The following is a 21,823-nucleotide window of genomic DNA, read 5'->3' as shown; positions in this document are numbered from 1 at the left end:
GCAACTTTCTCTACGAAACTCTTCACGAGCTGGTGTGGTGAGATCAATTCTTCTGTTCGGAAAAAGGATTCAATTTTATTTAATCATGTGACTTTTTAATAAGCTTAACTTAATATAGCGACCAACTCAATGAAATTCGTCTTCCATTTTATCGCGTTTAATGAATATCTTTAAATTTCAATATAAAAAATAAGTACAAAAATATCCAGCGCATGCTCCACTGACGCCTGCGCAATTTCGACGTATATTTACAAAACATTTACATTTTCAAATTATCAGTTTTTATCTTTTAAGTGAACGTAATATTAAGAACTGAGTTTGGACTGTTTAATTTATTTTTCTATTTATTGTCTAATCGTAGTTTAAGGTTTTGTAAATATTTAGTGAATTCTTTAATAATTATTTATTTTATTTATTAACTTTATCGCTGCATTTAAAGAGAAGACTTACCTTAAATAAACATTTTCACACATTTTACTAATTAAATGGAAAATCATTGAAGAAAAAATAAAGGTCAATACATTTGCAAGATAAGATAAGGATACCTACTACTCTTTGTAAGAATAATACTGACTATAAACTTATCTAACAAAAAAGTTTTCTAATTAAGGCATCAAATAAAAAAAATAAAAAACATCCCAGTATCTCCACCGTAATAATATGGTGGAGGTACTGGGATGCCCTAATTTACATATAGTTGGTCAAACCAATATGTCAGTCAGTAAGAACCAGGAAAACTATACTCATCCTTTTCTTTTGGGTACTAGTACCTAGTGTAAGACAAAGATAGTATATTCTCTCTTGAAATGAGACAGTTTCTTGACAAACTATATGTATAGTTCAGTTGACCACAAGAAAAAATGCATTTTTTATGTTTCAAATTGGAGTTTGCTAATTTAAAAACCGTCGTAATCGTAAATTAATCGATGACCCTATTATTTGTTACTATTTATAGGAAATTAATTTAAATATTTCTTTGAAATTAATACTTTCGAACTAGCCTAATATCTTTTTAATGTGCAAAGACTTTAAATAATAATTTACACTGCCATAGCTGTGTTGTTCGTAAACTTAGTGTTGTTAACTGTGAAATTGTAATAATTAGTGGTTCTACTAAAATGCTTATCTAATGAATAAATACTCTGTATACGCTCAAGTTTTACCTACTGTTTAAATAACAAGCGATTATTAAATTAAAACAATTACATATTGTGTTTCAATTGAAATTACACCTCTTCCGGTAATATTACCCATATTCCTCTTTCTTGGGGCTTGGGGCTTGTCTAGACACGTGACAATCGTTAGTAGAAAACGCCAAAGGAAATTTTAATAATGCATGGCAATGACTTTCATCCCGACACACTTATACTTTTCGATTAGCGTTTCTCGATATATTTACAAGTGGGGTCTCTATTTTTTCCCACATAGTTTTAAGTTAAATGTATTGTTTTCCCGCATTTTCGTTAGTCATATTCATTCGGTTCAGAAACGCGTCACTTTTCAGGATTGCAATAAAACAAACCTAACCTAACCTAACCTATCTTTATCTACCTATAGGATATCCTTACGAAAATCTTGAGTTTTATGACTAATGATGATATGACAAACAATACATTATGACTATAAAGTTTATAGGAAACAAAGGGACTCCGAGCGAAAAATATGAAATTCGAAACGTGTACCGATAAATTAAAACACGACCGAAAGGAGTACTTTAACTCGACACGAGTTGCATGTTACCTTTTCGCACATGTCTCATACAACGTTTTACAGTACAATTATGGTCCCTTAAATTTTCGTCTTAGTAGCGTAATGTGCTAAGAGATGCAAGCACGTACTGCTCGCCCTTAGAATTGGTTGGTTAAGGCACCTAGCCTTTCAATGATAGCATACACCAGAGAATTTGGGACGGGTCCCGTCGTGGCCGGATGGTCTAGTGGTCAGGACGTTAGCCGCGTAAGCTTAAGACGCGGGTTCGATTTCCGCCTCGGCCACCGGTGGACTTGATCACTTTTATTTAATTACACAAACGGGTCTACCGCGATATAGTTTCATTGGTCACTTTTTCTATAGTGTATGACAGCCATACTCTAAGTGTGTTCCGCGGAACCCTAGGGTTCCGCGACACCCCTGCAGGGGTTCCGCAAGAATTTAGAACACTATGCTTTAGTCGCCTCGAAAAATTTTACTATGCCGCCACCGTATTGTAGGGTTCCATCAAGTATTTCGCTTTCCAAAAGGGTTCCGTCAAAAAAAAGATTGAGAACTGCTGGTGTATGATATCTATTTCAGTTTATAGTCCGGTTTCCTTACAATACAATGTTTCCCTTCATTGAAAAGCTAATCGTATTTATGAATCATATTTAGTATGCACAAAAGATATAACAAATTCACTGGTACGAGCCGGGGTTCGAACCCGCGATCTTCGGTTTGAAACTCGCACGCGCCTTACCGTTAAGCTACCGAGGCTTAAGTCGTTGTTTGTTTCTATCTTTTTTAGGGTTCCGTAGCCAAATGGCAAAAAACGGAACCCTTATAGATTCGTCATGTCCGTCTGTCTGTCTGTCTGTCTGTCCTTCTGTCTGTCCGTCCGTATGTCACAGCCCCTTTTCTCCGAAACTATAAAAACTATACTGTTGAAACTTGGTAAGTAGATGTATTCTGTAAACCGCATTAAGATTTTTACACAAAAATAGAAAAAAAAAACAATACATTTTGGGGGTTCCCCATACTTAGAACTGAAACTCAATTTTTTTTTTTTTCATCAAACCAGTGTGGGGTATCTATGGATAGGTTTCAAAAATGATATTGAGGTTTCTAATATCATTTTTTTCTAAACTAAATAGTTTGCGCGAGAGACACTTCCAAAGTGGTAAAATGTGTGTCCCCCCCCTGTAACTTCTAAAATAAGAGAATGATAAAACTAAAAAAAATATATGATGTACATTACCATGTAAACTTCCACCGAAAATTGGTTTGAACGAGATCTAGTAAGTAGTTTTTTTTTATACGTCATAAATCGCCTAAATACGGAACCCTTCATGGGCGAGTCCGACTCGCACTTGGCCGCTTTTTTTTAATACGTCATAAATCGCCTAAATACGGAACCCTTCATGGGCGAGTCCGACTCGCACTTGGCCGCTTTTTTATAGAATTTATTTATTTAGAATCTTGCCGCTATCATGCGATTCTGACCGACCGTTAGGTAGGTACTAAAATGCCGCTGCTTTACTTTGGTTATTTAGTTTATTTAAAAATGAAATCCAATCCGCGTGTACTGTCGCCTCCATATATTGTTCACGTCGAAATAAATCATGTCACACGATAAATTCAATTAAAAAAAAACACGTGTATTATATAATACACGTGTAATATATGAACTTATCTTGTAGTAGAAGATCAGTTAAGAGTTTTTAATACCCTCATCTATTTTTTTGGTAAATCAATTAAAACCCTTGTTTTAATCTACATATGTATTGAAAAAAAGCCTTAAGATAAACCCTGCTGCCTGCTGGTCTTATGATAATTAAATATCTCTTCTTCTTCTTCTTCCAAGAATGTACAGTCAGCAGCAATAGTTGCTAAGCGGGCGAGGTGCCCACATGGTGATGGGGTCAACTTATATAGCTTGGAAGAGAGAGAGAGAGAGAGAATGTTCATGCTATTTCAGAATGTCGTTTTAAAATGAGAGCGTACTTCGATTGTATTAAAGCGTCTTTTAGGTACAGGGTTTGTGTGACCTAATTATTAGCAGATGAGGGAAGATATACCTTATCGTATCTTAGACTATTCATACAAAAGAGTAATTACGTATAATTTTAAGTTTGTACAGTCGCCATCATATATATCGGAGCGGCCGAGGTGTTCACAATATCTGAACACGCACTCGAACGCGCTGACAATGGAGGCGTGTTCAGATATTTGTGAGCGCCTTAGCCGCTCCGATATCTCTGATGGCGACTGTACACCAGTGATTCTCGTGATAGAATCACGATCGTGACAGTTCTTAACCGCGGAATTATACATGACACCAGTTATTTATTTAGTTTTAATTGGCTTACCGAAATTGTCACAACACTCACAACTAGAGATAAAAACAAATACATTGAAATAACTATGCAAACTGTAGACATACAATGGGAATGTCCATTTACGTCACGATAAACGGAAATATTTATAATTCGAGTTTGTATACTTTCTGATAACTTACAAACTTTAATTTTGCACGAAAGAATTTATAGCTTACGTAAGAGCAAAGATATATGTATCTCCGTGTAAGAGATAAGTAAAGTCTAAAGGGGCCCACTGATTAACAGTCCGCCGGACGGTATCGGCCTGTCAGTTCGGAACTGTCAAATTTTTGTTCTAACTGACAGGCCGGTACCGTTCGGCGGACTGTTAATCAGTGGCCCCTTAAGAAAAAAGCGGCCAAGTGCGAGTCGGACTCGCCCATGAAGGGTTCCGTATTTAGGCGATTTATGACGTATAAAAAAAAAACTACTTACTAGATCTCGTTCAAACCAATTTTCGGTGGAAGTTTACATGGTAATATACATCATATATTTTTTTTAGTTTTATCATTCTCTTATTTTAGAAGTTACAGGGGGGGGGACACACATTTTACCACTTTGGAAGTGTCTCTCGCGCAAACTATTCAGTTTAGAAAAAAATGATATTAGAAACCTCAATATCATTTTTGAAGACCTATCCATAGATACCCCACACGTATGGGTTTGATGAAAAAAAAATTTTTGAGTTTCAGTTCGAAGTATGGGGAACCCCAAAAATGTATTGTTTTTTTCTATTTTTGTGTGAAAATCTTAATGCGGTTCACAGAATACATCTACTTACCAAGTTTCAACAGTATAGTTCTTATAGTTTCGGAGAAAAGTGGCTGTGACATACGGACGGACAGACGGACAGACGGACAGACAGACAGACATGACGAATCTATAAGGGTTCCGTTTTTTGCCATTTGGCTACGGAACCCTAAAAAGTACATCGGAAAATAAAAATATGCTCGAATAGATGGCGTTTATATTTAACAATTTTAACACATAATCAGCGAAAGAACACGGGTCAAAGTCATATGACCCTGCCTGTGAAGCCGCGGTCCTGGGTTCAAATCCCGGTAAGGGCATTTATTTGTGTGATGAGCACAGATATTTGTTCCTGAGTCTTGGATGTTTCCTATGTATTTATGTATTTGTATATTATATATATCGTTGTCGGAGTACCCACAACACAAACCTTCTTGAGCTTACTGTGGGACTTAGTCAATCTGTGTAAGAATGTCCTATAATATTTATTTATTTATTATATGGCGTTCTAAAAATAACGTCAAATGCTACTTTGACATCAGTTTTTGAAATAGGTATAAAGAGAGCCTTTACGAGCTAGTGAAACATTCAGCTTCTGACAACCTTAATTATTACTTGACTAATCGACGATCCAATAGGTAAAGTGCCCACATCAACGCGTCCAATATATTATTCTATAGTATAATGATTGATTATGTTTGTCAACTTTGGGGCTGTTTTACTTACGCACCTGGATCAGCGTAAGGGTAGATACTGGTACCAGTTGGGTGTGTAGCTGGATAGGTAGACTAGCCTAATTTGAGACGAACTAGCACAAAATCTTTACAGACATATATGCTAACGTCTGCGTAATTTACATTCTATATATCTCGGTCGCACTATAAGTAATATGCCAGTACGAGCGAGATGCATAGAAAGTAATCAATCAATCAATCTTTGGGTAATATGGCTCCATCGATACTGTCGATGATTTCGCCAACGTCGAAGTGGATCCCTCGTGGGATCGAATTAATATTATTTGTAATAAATAAACTTCAGCCAGTGTACGGTATATAAAACTATAAAATTATGGCCTCTAGGGCTCTAGCCAGCCACGGTTAGAGGTAGAAATACCAAATGCTCGTAGAGCACGACGTTGTTCGGTTGTATTATGAGCTCTTGTAAGGCGATAGCTGGACTTTACAAGGGCCACGTGGGGCTACCTGGCGTTGACGCCAGAATGGCGATTAAACTCGTATCAAGATTAATTCTTCATTATCCGCACACTTCCATATTAGTTTACTGTATAATAAGCTATCAGTATTACACTTTAAACAACATTAATGGGCAAAAACAAAGAAATTAATCACGACCCGATGTGACCAAGATGGCGGTCGACAAGAAGCCTCCATAGAAAGTAAATTACGTACACGCTAGCGTTTAACATTTTAAATGTCAGTGCCAAACTGGTATCATAATCATAATTGTTTATTGCAACCATGGTATTACAAGATGTTCTTATGTTAGTTAGTACATTCATGGACCCTACTAGGGCGTGGCAACATTTTATAACCATAATTAATCTAAGTATAACTAATATATAACATAATATTACATAACACGAGTATAATATAATATTATATTTATATCTAGCTGTACAGGTCTGAATATGCACAGGAGTTTAAAATATCAAACTGGTTTTCTAATGACCTGCTTTTATGCTCGATAAGGCTCAATACAATGGAGGATCGGACTATACTTAATTGAAATAAATGATTTTACATTAACACATAAATAAAAAATTCAAAACTTGACAGAATTAAACAAACAGTCACCTTAATCTACCCTTTTAACAATTTTTTCATCTTACAAGAATCTAAAAAGAGGAGTAGGTTTGAATCCTTTGAAATGTGACGAACTTCATACTAAAGAATCGTTTTGACATTTCGTTAATTACTTTAATTGGCCAGTCCGATTCCGATACCGTATCGAGTACTTATTCTATAGGTACACAACATATAGTGAGCATCGATCTGTATGCGCTAAAATCGCATTAAAAGTGTGATTCTAAAATAAAAGTGTGATATCGCAACGCGGATACTGAATTTTATTTAAATTCTAGTCAAATAAATATCACTGAATGTTACCGTGATAATATTGTTTGCCAACAATAGCTATATATAGCAATAAACGTAAGAATCGCTTCAGGTTCAGTAACACCATGGGCACCGACGGGGGCAGGCGATAGAGTGTACATAATACGAGACTTAAATAAGTCTTACATAAAAGATTTTAAGTCGACTCGTTTACATAGTTAATTTTACAGTTTTTTGAAGTTATATACTGTTGTGAAAACACAGTTTAAGTTAAAAGACATAATGAAGAAATATTATATGTTGTTTGGAGAAGGAAGTAAAGTTAATCAAATAATATGTGCTATATTAAGTAAGTATCGTTTTTTTTACATTAAAATATAGTACTTAATTAATTTCATGCTAGGATTCTTCATAATAATAACGTGCTAATCAATTGAGGCGCCAATTGATTCAAAGTATTATGAATAAAAATTCGCATGTTTTAAAAAACACCTAACTCTAATCTATCTATTATTTACCTTATTATATTTTACTAGCGACCCGCCCCGGCTTCGTACGGGTTAACAAATTATACATAAACCTTCCTCTTGAATCACACTATCTATTTAAATAAACCGCATCAAAATCCGTTGCGTAGTTTTAAAGATCAAAGCATACATAGGGACAGACAGACAGCGGAAAGCGACTTTGTTTTATACTATGTAGTGATTAACGGTATTATAAATCCGCAAGTTGTGTGGATTTTTCCATGAAATTAAAGGTCCCATCCTCTCCATCAACTTATTCAGATTTTTATAATGATAGGAGGTGGTTTAACAAATTTATTTCCGTATGTCTTTTGCTACGGGAGTTTTGAAAATGTAATTGTATGTAAAAATAACTCCTCTAATTTACTAGGATGTTATTACTCGTATTAAATGATAAGCAATTATTATCATGTCATATGGCTTTATTTCTAAGTCAATATTTACAATTCTGCAAATATTTTACATAATTTCTAAATTAAGTCTAAGTAAGTAGCCATTCTAAAGTTAATAATAGAGCAATGTAATGTTATATAATTATTGAATAATCTATATTAATCACATTTTTGTTAAGGCAGTATCTTTTCATGTGTTATTTCATAAAGTGTGTTAAACCGCAGCAGCAGTATGTAGTAAACTCCCCTAAAACCTAATTTAATCTATAATTCGACTCAGTTTGATTTGAAAAAAAAAATGAGTCTGATTAGCTATAAATTGCAAAAAAATCTTTGACCTTGATTGACAACCAAAGTTGTAAAATTTATAAAAATGCACACGTTTGAATATTACCTATTAAACCATTTAAACCACATTTATAGACGGGTCTAACGCGAAATTTATTCAATTACCTTTATTTACCGACGTAAATAATCTACAAATGTGAGTTAATATGTGTTCAAAACGCGAAAGTTTTAAATATACTGGATCAACCAAATCTTGTCAGTAGTAAAAGGCGGCAAATTTGAAAAATCGCGGGTTAGCAACACTGTGTTCGAATAATTCCAAAATCGCGTGTTATCTGTGGAATGTGGATCGTGAATGACAGCCATCATCTTATTGTTTACATTCTGAATCGTTTCTATTTCAAGAGAAATTTCTGCTGTCACCATTAAATACCAAGATTATGCATGACCTCAAGCAAAGCTAAGGTGCCTACAATGTACAATCATGCTCGTTGACGGTAAACATTACTAAAATTTGAGGTTATGATAATTCACTCGAACTGACGTATGAAGGGCGGAAAAAGAAACACGTTTTGGTTCGATATACATTGCTGCTTTTCTTAGCGCCATTCTGCTCTTTGAGTGTTACATGGTGTTACCCTACTTTAATTTGCAGTACATTACTCCTGACAAGATTTGCTTGACGCACTATATTATAATACCTATTAAAGCTAAAAATACCAGATATATTTTAATTTTTAACCAAAATTTCATGCTTTTATTTTGTGTAAGGTGCATTGTATGCTTCATGGTTTTAATTGTAGTCGATAGGATAATGCGCCAAAAGTAAAGTATCTATCTAAGTATTCTTAAGTACTTAACTACCCGTCCAATAGGTAGATAGGTATCTCTTCGTTTATTATTACTTAATTTTACAGCGCATTGCCGCCTCTTAGCTGTAATGCTGTAAAATGTTATCTCAATAAATATCTAAAATCAGTGCGCAGACTATTTGTGCGTTTTTTATTAGGGTTCCGTACCCAAAGGGTAAAAACGGGACCCTATTACTAAGACTCCGCTGTCCGTCCGTCCGTCCGTCCGTCCGTCTGTCACCAGGCTGTATCTCACGAACCGTGATAGCTAGACAGTTGAAATTTTCACAGATGATGTATTTCTGTTGCCGCTATAACAACAAATACTAAAAACAGAATAAAATAAAGATTTAAGTGGGGCTCCCATACAACAAACGTGATTTTTGACCGAAGTTAAGCAACGTCGGGCGGGGTCAGTATTTGAATGGGTGACCGTTTTTTTGCTTGTTTTGCTCTATTTTTTGTTGATGGTCCCTCCGTGCGCGAGTCCGACTCGCACTTGGCCGGTTTTATTAATAGTACCTAGCCATAGACTAGGAATCCTCTAGACGGAGTTTAGAGCAATTATTTCATGAAACCAAAATGATGCTGCCAAAAATACGGGGGTGCGGGGGAACGAGGTGAGCGAATTCCGTGCCGTGATTGGTCCGTTCAAAGACACGGACCAATCACGGCACGGGATTGACTCGAAGATGGAGTAAAACTACCGTATAAGTGGCAGAGGGGGTAGCGTTACTATGCTCAGTCTAGAGGATGTCTTGTCTGTGTACCTAGCTGATTGTAAAGCCTCCCAAGATTCTATTTGGCCCTGAGATACTGTCGCTACAAACAGCTTACATAATGGCAATCATATGATATGACAGCGTCGTGTAAATATTTAATTAATTAAATTCAAAATAATTTCTTTTCAAACTTCCTTTTTTTTACAACAGTGGCATTAGATAACTTTTAAAGTATGTTGTCAAATAGTACTCCCAGTTATAATTTGTACCACGGAAAATACGTAACATGACGAAGGCCAAATAATCTTCTCAGGCTTTAAATCAAATACACTCATTCATTAATATCCATTGCCATCACTTAAAAAGACCAACATACATTTGCAGTCAATAAAATCATCTGTTTTTATTGATACCTACTAAATCAACAGTTCACAACGTTTTCTTTATTGAACCAACTGCAAAACATTGTTTTGTCACATGTGTACTCGTACGCCAATACAGGAGTATGCAAACTCAGTGCCTAAACATTTTAATCTAGTGGCTCTATGAGCTGTCTAGGCCGCGCGACCCCCATGAAAAATTCCAAATACTAAATTCATTTTGTAGGTATAATTATTAAACAAATATAATAAAGATCGAAGGACCCAGATGTACAACTGTCAGATTTCGCGTCTACTTCAATTCAACAGTTGAACGAATCGCATGTTCATCTAATGCGGATACTATCATTTGGTACAGCCAATAATTTAACAAAAATCAACTTTGTTTTATTATTACTTTAAGGTTTATAATGGTTTGGTTTGGTTGTCACCTAACTGTGGATTGCTAATGTCAAATTTTGACACAGGATTGTTGCAATTCAACGGGAGTTCAACACGAGACGTCAAAAGTCGCTTGTCGAATGAGGCCCCAGATATAATGAAACGGATACGTAAAATACGTATACATTTTCTCTACTCACATTTGTGTAAATAGGAGACAGAAATAATTTAAGAATCATCATTGTCATCAGTGTGGTGGCCACACGGCGGATTTGTATTTAGAATAATTAGAATATAATAGAATATCTCTATTGCTCACATGTTGGTGTGTGGAGTAAGACACTCTATGTATAATAGTTACGTTACAAATTTAAAAATATCCTATTGTTATTACAGTAGGAACTCGGAACAAATATTTAATTATCAACGGTCGGTAGCTACTTCACGAACAACACGCACTCAATGATTCGTAATTTTGAATACCATCCATTGACAAAGATAATAGAACGTTCATTAAAAATAGTAGTAGACAATAGTTTGCGAAGGAAAGAGTAGGACAATCTTAGTTTTTTAGAAATGTCAGAATAACATTATCATCAGAATAATGAGAACTACCTATCTAGAATATTTTTCTATTCTACCTATATAGACATGATTAAATGATGTATTACTGAATAATAATATAATAATCACCTGCTGTATGTGTCACACTGAGAAATAAACTGAATCGTCATTAATAAAATATATTAAATTTTGAATATTTTTTCAACTTCATAAGGAAGCAACATTCTAGAACTTATTTAAAACAACAACAACAATACTCTTAATAGTACACAGCGATAAAATAAAATGGTACAAATCACAGATTTTTTGGGCTACTTTTTAACTTTACAATCGTCATATATTTAGCACCCACAACACAAGCTTTATTGAGCTTACTGTGGGAGTAGGTAGGTCATTCGTGTGAGATTATCTCATACTATTTCTTTTACAGTAAACCTGCCTGTGTTCGTGTACGGTGCCGCCATCGGTTGGATGTCACCAATGACTCTGCTGCTGCAGTCGAAAGACTCGCCAACAGAAGTCCCACTCACCGACACCGAGGTTAGTAGGTACACTTGGTACTGTAAGCGGTCATCGCATGTTTCCTAGCGATAACAAAAACTAGATGTCCTAAATAGAACGTGATGAAATACATAATGTACATATGCGCGGTACATGGGAACGGAAAAAATACGGGATTTCGAAAACCTTATTACAAAATTCCTTACTCCATTTCACGCTATCACAGAAATACCTTGTTAAACGAAGCACAATTTTTTAAAGGTGTTTTTCGACTACTATGGTAACGAATTCAAACTGTGACAGTGACATGGTTCTAGAACCGAATATAAATTAAATAAGAAAATACACAGAGTATCCTGTATATGATACATTATTACATTATACACCTCTTTACAAGAGCAGAATACGTCATACCATTGGTACGTTTCATTGCGTTGGGGGTAATTTAATTTTAAAATTTTTGATTGTTGAAAAGCTTCATTAGTTTAATTTCCTACTGAACATGTTATTACAGGTATCGTGGATGGCAGCAGTGGCATACTTAGTGTGTGTAGTGTTCGACTTCGTCATGGCGTTTTTGTGTGATCGGATTGGAAGGAAACTGACCCTCATCTTCATGTCAGCTATGGGCGCTGTAAGTACTTATTTTGTCATTACATTTCTCAATTAGCGGCTGTATAACTAACTTAACTTTGCGATGCCTACAGGAAAGACAGGAACGAGTTGAGCATACATGACCCATTCATCTTCTTGTTCTAACTTTCCCATTCAACGACTTCTTGTGCGTGGAATAGCGGTCGTGCGTTCGGGTTGAATTGAATCATGTTTTTGGATCAAGCCGACTCACAGCCTTCTAGATTGAATTACCTTCTCTCCCCTTATTGATGTCATTGCGTGATAGTATTCCCGTTTCTCACGAGCAGGTTAAATGTGTGTCTTTATTACATCGATAACGGCATCCATCATACGCCTGCTGTTAAGTAAATCCAGGGTTACTGTGAAGCAACTCAATTTTGCTGAACCATTTCTTTCTGTTTATGATAATTTCTCTAAGGCTGCCTTTCTACTGAGGTGGATCTCCACGCTACAGGATACGTGCGGGAATCAACGAATAGCATTGGTTCTCTTCTCCGTTACGCTGGATTACAACAAAAAGCTGGTTGATTCCCGCACGCCTCCTCTCATCTCTGCCTCAGTGGGAATGCCTAAACCCTTGATTTGTTAGGTAGGTATTCAAGAAAATTTATCAATGAGGGATGATACATTTTCTAACCCCCTGATGTTGCAGGTAATTTGCAAACGATCCCTTTCTTGTTACAGGTCTGTTGGATTATAAAACTGTCTTCACTGAGCACTTGGGCCTTCATCTTAGCGCGGGCGGCGGTGGGCGTGACAATGGCGGGGGCCTACGTCACCTGCCCGCTCTACACTAAGGAGATCAGTGAGGACAGCATCCGGGGAGTGCTGGGAACTTTGGTAATTTTACAACTATTTGAAAAATATATAAGAATAAAGAATATTTTAAACCAAATACGTGGGTCTTACTCAGATTTAGAATCTACACTATTACTCAAAGTAGACAGGACCCTTTGTGCCGAGCTTTACAGCTCTTAACTTTGGATATGTTCACAGGAGAGACATAAACCTAATTGTTATGTACGATTCGCCTAAAGACCCTTATAATGGAGCAGGAACACTTATATGCTAATAAAGGGCTTCAAGTCATCACTATACTTTTTACTAGCAGACAAGCATGACTGTGAATCTAGTATAACATTGGGCTACCAAGTGAAGGTTTTATATGGAATGCTACAACATACTTTGGAATTGTTTTTAATGTTTCTACAAAGCGGGTAAAGCAACTAATCCAATGGTCATACCAAAGTAAAAGATTGCATCTTTGGTTATCTGATAGAATAAATTTTCTTCTTTCGAAGTTCACCAAAACTGCCTAGTAAGAACCGACATTTTGGCAATCATTTAAGCATTCAATACGCGTCCATATGTTATTGTTCCTAATAGTAACAGACAAATCACGTGAATTTTATCTTCCGCAGGTCATATTGTTCCACACGACCGGCAACCTGTTCCTCTACGTGATCGGAGACTACTTCAGCTACCACACCATCCTGTGGGTCTGCCTGTCCCTGCCCACGATACACTTGGTGCTCTTCATGATGATGCCTGAATCCCCTTCATTCTTAGTACGAAGTGGAAAAGAGGAGGTATAGTATTGCTTTTAACACACTTTTATTTAGCTTCACTGCGTATACTCATAACTCATACGCAGTGAAAATATTAATATGCGGGAATCATGACCACTATCTGGTAAAATACAATAAAAACTAGTAAACGTTTTAACGGTAACAGACGGTTTGGTGCCACCGGCTCTTAGCACAGCCAGCTTGGTAGCAGGAGCCACCCTCATCTGAATAATGTTAGGATGAGTCACGCTAGACCGGGCCGTAGCCGAGCCGGAGCTTTCGGCGTTTCGTTTTCTATGGAAAGCACCACGTGATCGCCGATCAGCCGTCATAGAAAATTACATCTCGGACGCCTCAGCCCGGGTCAGGCCCGATCCAACGTGAGTCATACTTTAGTGCTCAAGCATTTTGCCCCAGAACGATCAAATCCTACCTCCAGACGTCAGCACACTCACTTATATATCTATATCGACAGGAAGCGAAGCGGGTGCTGGCGTGGCTGCGCTGCAGAAGCGAAGAAGACACAGAAGTGCGTCGAGAGCTTCAGGTGATCAAGGACGAACAGACGAAGGACGAGAAGAGCAGCAACTTCGTGCTTAAAGCAGTGTGTAAGTTTCCTACGGAGGTGCAATGAGGTTGCAATTTAATACAGATACAGTTTAACGACTAGGGCCCACTTGCACCGTTCCACTAACCCGGGGTTAGCCGGTTAAACCTGCAATACAATGGTTAGTACAATTTGCACTCGGTTAACGGCTTAACCGCTTAACCCCGGGTTAGTGGGATGGTGCAAGTGGGCCTAAATTATGACTCACGCTAGAAGTGCTAGAACGGCCGATTTCGGAAAAGCTGTGACTCCCTCAGCTAGGTACCTATCTAGTAGGCAGACTTAGTTACTCCATTTCAAATATGTATAAGTAAATCAGAACAAATATAAATGTCTGGTTCTATTGTGAAAGCGTGTAAATATGAACAACTTGAACTTGAAACTTAATAATAAGTGTTCATATTATTTTCACCTCAGCAGCTCGAACAAGGGTACTTTGCTACTTAACAACAGTGAGCAAAATCGCATTTTGCTCACTGAGGGACACAAAATGAGCAAAATGCGATTTTGCTCACTCTTTTTAAGTAGCAAAGTACCCTTGTTCGAGCTGCTGAGGTGAAAACTTAATTGTTGGTATATCTTAAGAAAACATGAGTGAATAGGTAAGTGATGAAGAAGGAATACATTTTTCGGGTTCTCTAATATGTTCTCACTGCTGAGGTGAAAAGTTTTGTGAACTACACGAGATCAAAGTTATTTATATCTCGTGCGCTTTTGAGTCCCTTACTACGCTCAAGATTCTAAATTAGAATTAGAAGAATTAGCGTAGCGAGTGAATCTAGTATAGAATCTTTCGCTTGCACGGGACTCAAAATAAGCACTCGAAGAAATATCAAACTTTGATCTCTTGTTGTACAAATAACTATTGTCACCTATTGTTATTGTTTGTATTTAGTGAGTCGTTTGCAAATGTACTTCCTTGCTATCTCTATTTTGCTTTCTATTTACTTCGTTGTGTTAATCTTTAAAACAAAGCTTGTGACGTAATATCAAGGAATTAAATCAAAATATTGAAATGTACCTACCTACAGAAAATGATAAAAGATCACACGGCAGGTGGTGCAAATAGAACTAGGCAGTGTTGTTACAAGATTTCACATCGTTTATGATTGTAGATACAGTGGTATCTAAAGTTAAATTGTATAAATATGTTCGATAACATATTTCATAGTTCAGGTATTTTTGTAAGAATATTTCTGAACATTAGACGGTATAATAGAATCAAGAAAATAAATGAAATTATGTAAACATACTATAATGAATTTAAAATACATCCCCTTACAACCCCTTCAACCCCTTCAAACCCCAACCCTTCACAACCCCTTCAAACCCTTTACAACGTTCGTGGTCATTTTCAATCTGAATTCCAAGCAGTAGAGGTTACAACCAGGTTTTAATTAGAACTGTGACATAATACTATTAGGACTATATTTTATATCACGACAATTTTCTTTCCTTACAGTATCAGACAAGATCCTCTTCCGCGCATTCCGCATAGCGATGGTAGCTACGCTGTCCCGCGAGGTGTGCGGTTCGGTACCGGTGCTGAACTTCGCGGGCGACATCTTCAACATGGCCTCCCAGGGCTCGGGGCTCCGGCTGACGCCCAACCAGCAGGCGATGATGCTGGGTGCTGTGCAAGTTGCTGGATCATTACTAGCTTCCAGCATTGTGGAGAAGACCGGAAGGAAGGTAAGAGATGAACCTGTGTACAGTCGCCATCAGATATATCGGAGCGGCCAAGGTGCTCACAAATATCTGAGGCTATCTACTGTCAAGGCGTTAGAGTGCTTGTTCAGATATTGTGTTCAGTTCAGACTTAACTCGAATGTTATCTGTCTCTATTGCGATGCGATATTTATAGGTCAACAGCTCCTCTGTAGGTTTGCTCACACATTTGCACACTCCTGTGCAGGCCTAACACTGGAGCGGTGCGACAGTATCTCACCCGCGAGATAGACTACCCGTCTTTTTTCACTGTATTTAATAAGAGGTGGTCTAAATCTCGAGGGCGAGATACTGTTCCGCCGCTTCTGTGCTTAGGCCTAATACTATAGTAGAGAGATACTAAGGATTAGCAAAGGAAAGTAGGAGTAAAAAAATTTGGAAACTTTTTACAGCTTCATACCTATCTGTATCAAAAGCGTTCCGTCCATCTTACCTATTAAGAATCGAGCAACCTAGAGGTAACTTTATAATGGCGCTCATATTGAACCCGCTATGTGCCCTTATCAAACCCACATCAAACCCGGAGTCGCGGCAAACCTCGACGGCGTTGGCGAGATGACCTTGACGCCTTTGACAGGAACTGGTGGGAGACGAGTCAAGACCGGGATACGTGGAAAGGGAGGAGGGAGGCCTTTGCCCAGCAGTGAGACACTATATAGGCTCGTATATAAAAAAAAGTGTCCTTATAGCACATGGATGGAGTCTGACATTACGTGCGCAAGCTTGTACGATAATAGCCTCTGCCCTAGCCGCAGTGCAACGCAATCGCTTGAGTTTTAGTCCTGCAAATTTTTACATAAGACCGTTAATTAAAAAACAAATAACTAAAATAAACTATTGTCCGCAGCCTCTCCTCTTCTCCACATCGCTCGTATCCGGTCTCAGCATGTGCGGCCTCGCGACCTACTTCTTGGCGAAGCAGATGGGATTCCTCGCCCCCGACTGGCTGCCGATCTTCACGCTGTGCCTGTGTATCTTCTGCGACGCTGCTGGCTTACAGCCCGTGTCTGTTTTACTCACTAGCGAAATATTCTCATTTAAGGTAACTGCTTTTACTTTCTTTTTAAGGTTCCGTAGTAAACTAGGAACCCTTACAGTTTCGCCATGCCCGTCTGTCTGTCCGTCAGCGGCGTCAGATAGGTGAAAACCGCATGAAAATCTGTTCAGTAGTTTTTGAGTTTATCGCGAACATACAAACAGACGATATTTCTTACGTAAGTTTGTTCCTTTCTCATTTACACTAAAGTCCTCCAGTTTGAAAGTTGAAACCGCCTGTCTCCCATCTTTTTAGGGTTCCGTAACCAAATGGCAAAAATCGGAACCCTTATAGATTCGTCATGTCTGTCTGTCTGTCTGTCCGTCTGTCCGTCCGTATGTCACAGCCATTTTTCTCCGAAACTATAAGAACTATACTGTTGAAACTTGGTAAGTAGATGTATTCTGTGAACCGCATTAAGATTTTCACACAAAAATAGAAAAAATACAATAAATTTTGGGGGTTCCCCATACATAGAACTGAAACTCAAAATTTTTTTTTCATCAAACCCATACGTGTGGGGTATCTATGGATAGGTCTTCAAAAATGATATTGAGGATTCTAATTTTTTTTTTTTTCTAAACTGAATAGTTTGCGCGAGAGACTTCCAAAGTGGTAAAATGTGTGTGTCCCCCCCCCCCTGTAACTTCTAAAATAAGAGAATGATAAAACTAAAAAAAATATATGATGTACATTACCATGCAAACTTCCACCGAAAATTGGTTTGAACGAGATCTTGTAAGTAGTTTTTTTTAATACGTCATAAATCGCCTAAATACGGAACCCTTCATGGGCGAGTCCGACTCGCACTTGGCCGCTTTTTTATCAGTTTTTCACCTAACATTACTCTTTTCAGTATCGTGGTACAATCATGGCCACAACCATGGCGACAGCTTCTGTAGCCGACTTCCTCCAAATGCTGTTCTTCAAGCCTCTAGCCAACATTGTGGGCATACACGTAGCCTTCTACTTCTTCGGGTTCATCTGTATCATCTGTTCAGTTTATGTGCTCCTGGTCATCCCGGAGACCAAGTCGAGGAGCTTAGAAGAAATTCACCTGGACCTCCGGACGAAGAAAGAAAAGGCCTTGGACGACCCGGCCAATTTGAAGAAGATAGAAGCTTTAGAAGCGTAATAAAATTAGTTGGCAATTTACAGAAGTTTTTTTTGAAGTGAAAACTTCTTTAGCGGCGCTGGGCACTTTTTGAGGTGGGGAAAAAATGATAAACTCGAGACAGCGTAAGGCGATCACGTGACCGTAAGATTTAGATGGCCACTTATTTAGATGGCATTTAAATCAATAAAGAAAAACTCAATGATATTACATGAAAAAGGTTCTAATCTTGTACGGGCTGAAATACGAGGATCTCACAGTTACATTCTAAATTTATATCACTCAAATATAATTCAATAAAGCTACATCTTGATGAAATCGCTAATAAAAGTGAACTCTAGTACTGGTGAATAAAACACGCTACACACACGCTAGCGAATATATCAATGTCAAACTCATGGTAAGCTGGCAAGGCTACTGATCGGAGGTTAGGGTTAGGAGTGAAGGGGTCAGGGATTAAGGGTCGGGGAATGGCGGTTGAAGGGTTGCTGGTTCAGGGTCGAGGGGTTCCTGGATCAGGGGTTGATGCGCTGTGAGGTTGAGTGATCAGGGGGGTTGAGGAATTGGGTCAGTGGCGGGGCGGAGGATTGATTTAGTGTATAGTTCGTTTTTTTTAGCATTAGAAAGAACTTGCAAGAAGGTAAGCGATCTTGACATGTCTTTTAATTGAAAAACGCTTTTTAAAAATCAAAAACTATTACTTATGAAAGCAGAGGGGCTAAGATGGCCGCCTCTTTATCATTTGTCGCCATGCCTGTCACGTTCTAACAAGTATGTAAGTGCGAAAGTGACGCATGACATGACAGGTGATAAAAACACGACCATGATACCGCTGCAGAAGAATATAAATGATCGTATTAGATTCATAATTGTTACATATTTGCCGTAACCTATTTTTAAAATGTGTTTTTCAATTAAAAGACACGTCAAGATTGTTTACCTTATTTCTAATGCTAAAAAAACGAATTATAGTGACAGGAATTATAATTTCCCAGACGGACTCGAGAAAATTCCTGATTACATATTTATTAAAGTAATAGGTACACGAATTTAGTGTTAAACACGGTCTTGTTTTTCATTCTTGCGTCGCGCTCTTAACAATGCGTTCAAACTAAAAATGGAAAAAAAAAAACTTAAAAAAAAAAAAGAAAACCGTAAGAAATGTTATTTTAAAAAATACGACGGCAAAAAAATGCATTGGATTTACACTAATGTGCCGACAAACATGGTACGGACTGCGCCAAGAAGGTTTGATCGTGTGTTCTCAGGTGTGTTCTTAGGTACAGTCGACGTCAAAGATATGTTTACGCTTTTGCACCTTACTCCTTTGTAATAAGGCGAAAAGTGTAAACATATTTTTAACGTCGACTGTACCTATAGAAAGTTCCAGAAAAATGGAAATTTCCCCTACTGGGTTTTGAAATTTTCCAACGGTTTTATTTTACGTTTATCAGTATCAATCGAGAGAAATAAAGTTTTTGGATGAAACTAGGGGTTCAATTTCATGTTTGTAAGTTCCATGGTTAATATATTAGGCACCTAATTGAATAGATATTGAACAATTTTCAATCAATGTTAGTAAAATTTGGCAAAAACGTAGTTCATATAGGTACAATAACCGTCATCATTAGTCATAGGTAATTTAATTTAATTTAATTTATCTTGTATCCATCATTACAAATTTTAAATTAACTTAAATTCTATTCTTTACCTACAGGCCAGAGGCCAGACAATTTGACATAAGACGCTACAGGCCAACCTGATCTAACCAATGCGCCAGTATTTTATTTACAGTTAAATCTGCTCGCAAACATCTTCAAAATGCCATTCATTATGGGAAATGTCAAACTCACATATTTTTACCTACATAAATGTTACTAAGTTAGCTTTAAAATTCATTCAGGTTGTCAACGCAAAATAGTTGCGTTTTAGGTCGACACGAAGGCGATCTGCAGCAGCACAACGGTATAGGTCACAATCACGCCGAGCAGCCGCAGCGGGAACATTGCGTCGAGTTCGAACACGCCGAACGCCGACATCTTGCGCAGCGACGCGCGGTTCAGCCGCAACACGTTCTTGCAAGTCTTGCGCATACCTGGTAAATCAACGCAAACGAAGATGTGTCGTATTTTTCTGTATTCTGCTTTTTAATTAACTTTTAGTTTTCGGTTTACTTGTAAGTATTTACTAGTTAAAATTCCAGATTTAATATAAAGTTATCTCTTACAGAATAAGGTTTGAGAATTCTCTTTTGCCATTACGATGGCACATGAAAACTATCATCCGCGATATGTACTTACTTGTAGGTACAGCACTGCTTAAAATCTGAGCACAGGAACTTTCAGCGAGTTTTATGTTTCTATAGAAATTTTCACAGGCAATGCTCAATGTTACCAAATATATAAAGTTCTTGATATTCCAGATCGCGATGGAAATTCTGGTCCAGTTATTCTTATACTGTAAAATGAAAACTAATTTTAGACTAACTTCAACTTACAATACAAATAGAAATAATGTACGCCAGTACGGATTTTTTCAAGTACATAGGTACTTACAATTGTTTCTCCAGAGTTCGCTTTTTCAAGCTCTAGCACATATTCCAAATTAATTAAAATATGCATAAACGTTTGGAACCCAAAGATCGTAATCTGCAATAATTATTATACTTCTGAGGACGTAAAATTTACTTTTTTTTTTAATTTCTAATTCTTACTTTAAATATAATTTCACATAACATAATATGTTTCTACTTATTGAAAACTGATAGACTTTATAAACTACAACATTATACGCATCACACATCCATTTGCGATATTAAAAAATATACAAACTTACCGAAAACTGATACACTTTGTTGCTTAAACGAAACGCTTTAAGTATATCAGAATATACATTAAACATATCGCTTTCCGAAACCTCATAATTTACTTCTTCTTCAGGTTTATCGTGTATTCTCTTATATTCTTCCATTTTATGGATCCAAGCGATCAACTCGTTTTTTATCATTACAACATATCGAGTAACGTGAACTACTTGCATGTCATAAATCATCAGTGGTACTGTCAAAGAAAAACTGACCACCAAATCAAGAAAACTAAAATCAATACAAGTCGAAAACCAATGATAAATGTAAATACTAACAACAAACAATACACTAAGCCAATTTTGGATCTTGAGTTTATAAAAAAAATCTGTTTTGTCAGTTTTAATGCGGTCAAGCACATGTTGCGATTGAATAATAAGCTCAACGACATAGCTTCTCTGGAATGAATTGACGATATGGACAATGATTGAAGTTATAAAAAGAAATATGAAATCGAAATAAAGCAAAAAAGTAACCACTTCAGTGCCATAAGTCCTAGTAGCATCGTAAAAGTACAAAAAACGAAAGACGTGGCTCAGGGCAATAGCAGTGCAACCGATTATCGACTTTATGTAAAAAGACACTTGGTGGTCAGGAGTGATGAAATTGTTAATAATGCTGAAGCTAGGCATCAAAAAGCAAGACTGTACAAAGTTCAATGGAAACAACATAGCTTGGAAATCTTGATCAATTATATTGTTTATCAGGTACTCAGTTTGAAGCCTTCTGTTTATTCTTATTTTGCACTTGACGAATTGATCACTCATCAT

The 21,823-nt window shown here is 37.2% G+C and overlaps 2 protein-coding genes across 3 annotated transcripts in view; one reads left to right on the top strand and one right to left on the bottom strand.

The window, feature by feature from the left end:
- The window catches only part of LOC134657817 (facilitated trehalose transporter Tret1-like), a 404,724-nt gene extending 386,498 nt beyond the window's left edge, over positions 1-18,226 (top strand). Inside the window, exons 2-10 of one of the 2 annotated variants that reach the window (XM_063513387.1) lie at positions 7,166-7,244; positions 11,431-11,540; positions 12,016-12,135; positions 12,822-12,977; positions 13,559-13,726; positions 14,181-14,313; positions 15,775-16,004; positions 16,888-17,082; positions 17,933-18,226. In XM_063513387.1, coding sequence (XP_063369457.1) covers positions 7,178-7,244; positions 11,431-11,540; positions 12,016-12,135; positions 12,822-12,977; positions 13,559-13,726; positions 14,181-14,313; positions 15,775-16,004; positions 16,888-17,082; positions 17,933-18,211 — 1,458 coding nt within the window. In that variant the 5' untranslated portion in view covers positions 7,166-7,177 and the 3' untranslated portion in view covers positions 18,212-18,226. Of the gene's footprint in view, positions 1-7,036; positions 7,245-11,430; positions 11,541-12,015; positions 12,136-12,821; positions 12,978-13,558; positions 13,727-14,180; positions 14,314-15,774; positions 16,005-16,887; positions 17,083-17,932 lie in introns of those variants that run through there. The other variant, XM_063513386.1, reaches the window with a different exon arrangement.
- Positions 18,227-20,118: 1,892 nt separating this feature from the next.
- LOC134658174 (uncharacterized) lies at positions 20,119-21,823 on the bottom strand. The gene is made up of 2 exons (XM_063513783.1): positions 21,013-21,823; positions 20,119-20,330 (listed from the first exon to the last, which is right to left on the bottom strand). Exons 1-2 carry the CDS (start codon positions 21,821-21,823, stop codon positions 20,119-20,121), a joined length of 1,023 nt encoding a protein of 340 aa, XP_063369853.1.

Source organism: Cydia amplana, chromosome 21 (assembly GCF_948474715.1).
Source record: "Cydia amplana chromosome 21, ilCydAmpl1.1, whole genome shotgun sequence".
Lineage (NCBI taxonomy): Eukaryota > Metazoa > Arthropoda > Insecta > Lepidoptera > Tortricidae > Cydia > Cydia amplana.
Note: the sequence above shows the minus strand (reverse complement) of the source record. Positions and strands in the feature narration are given on the sequence as shown.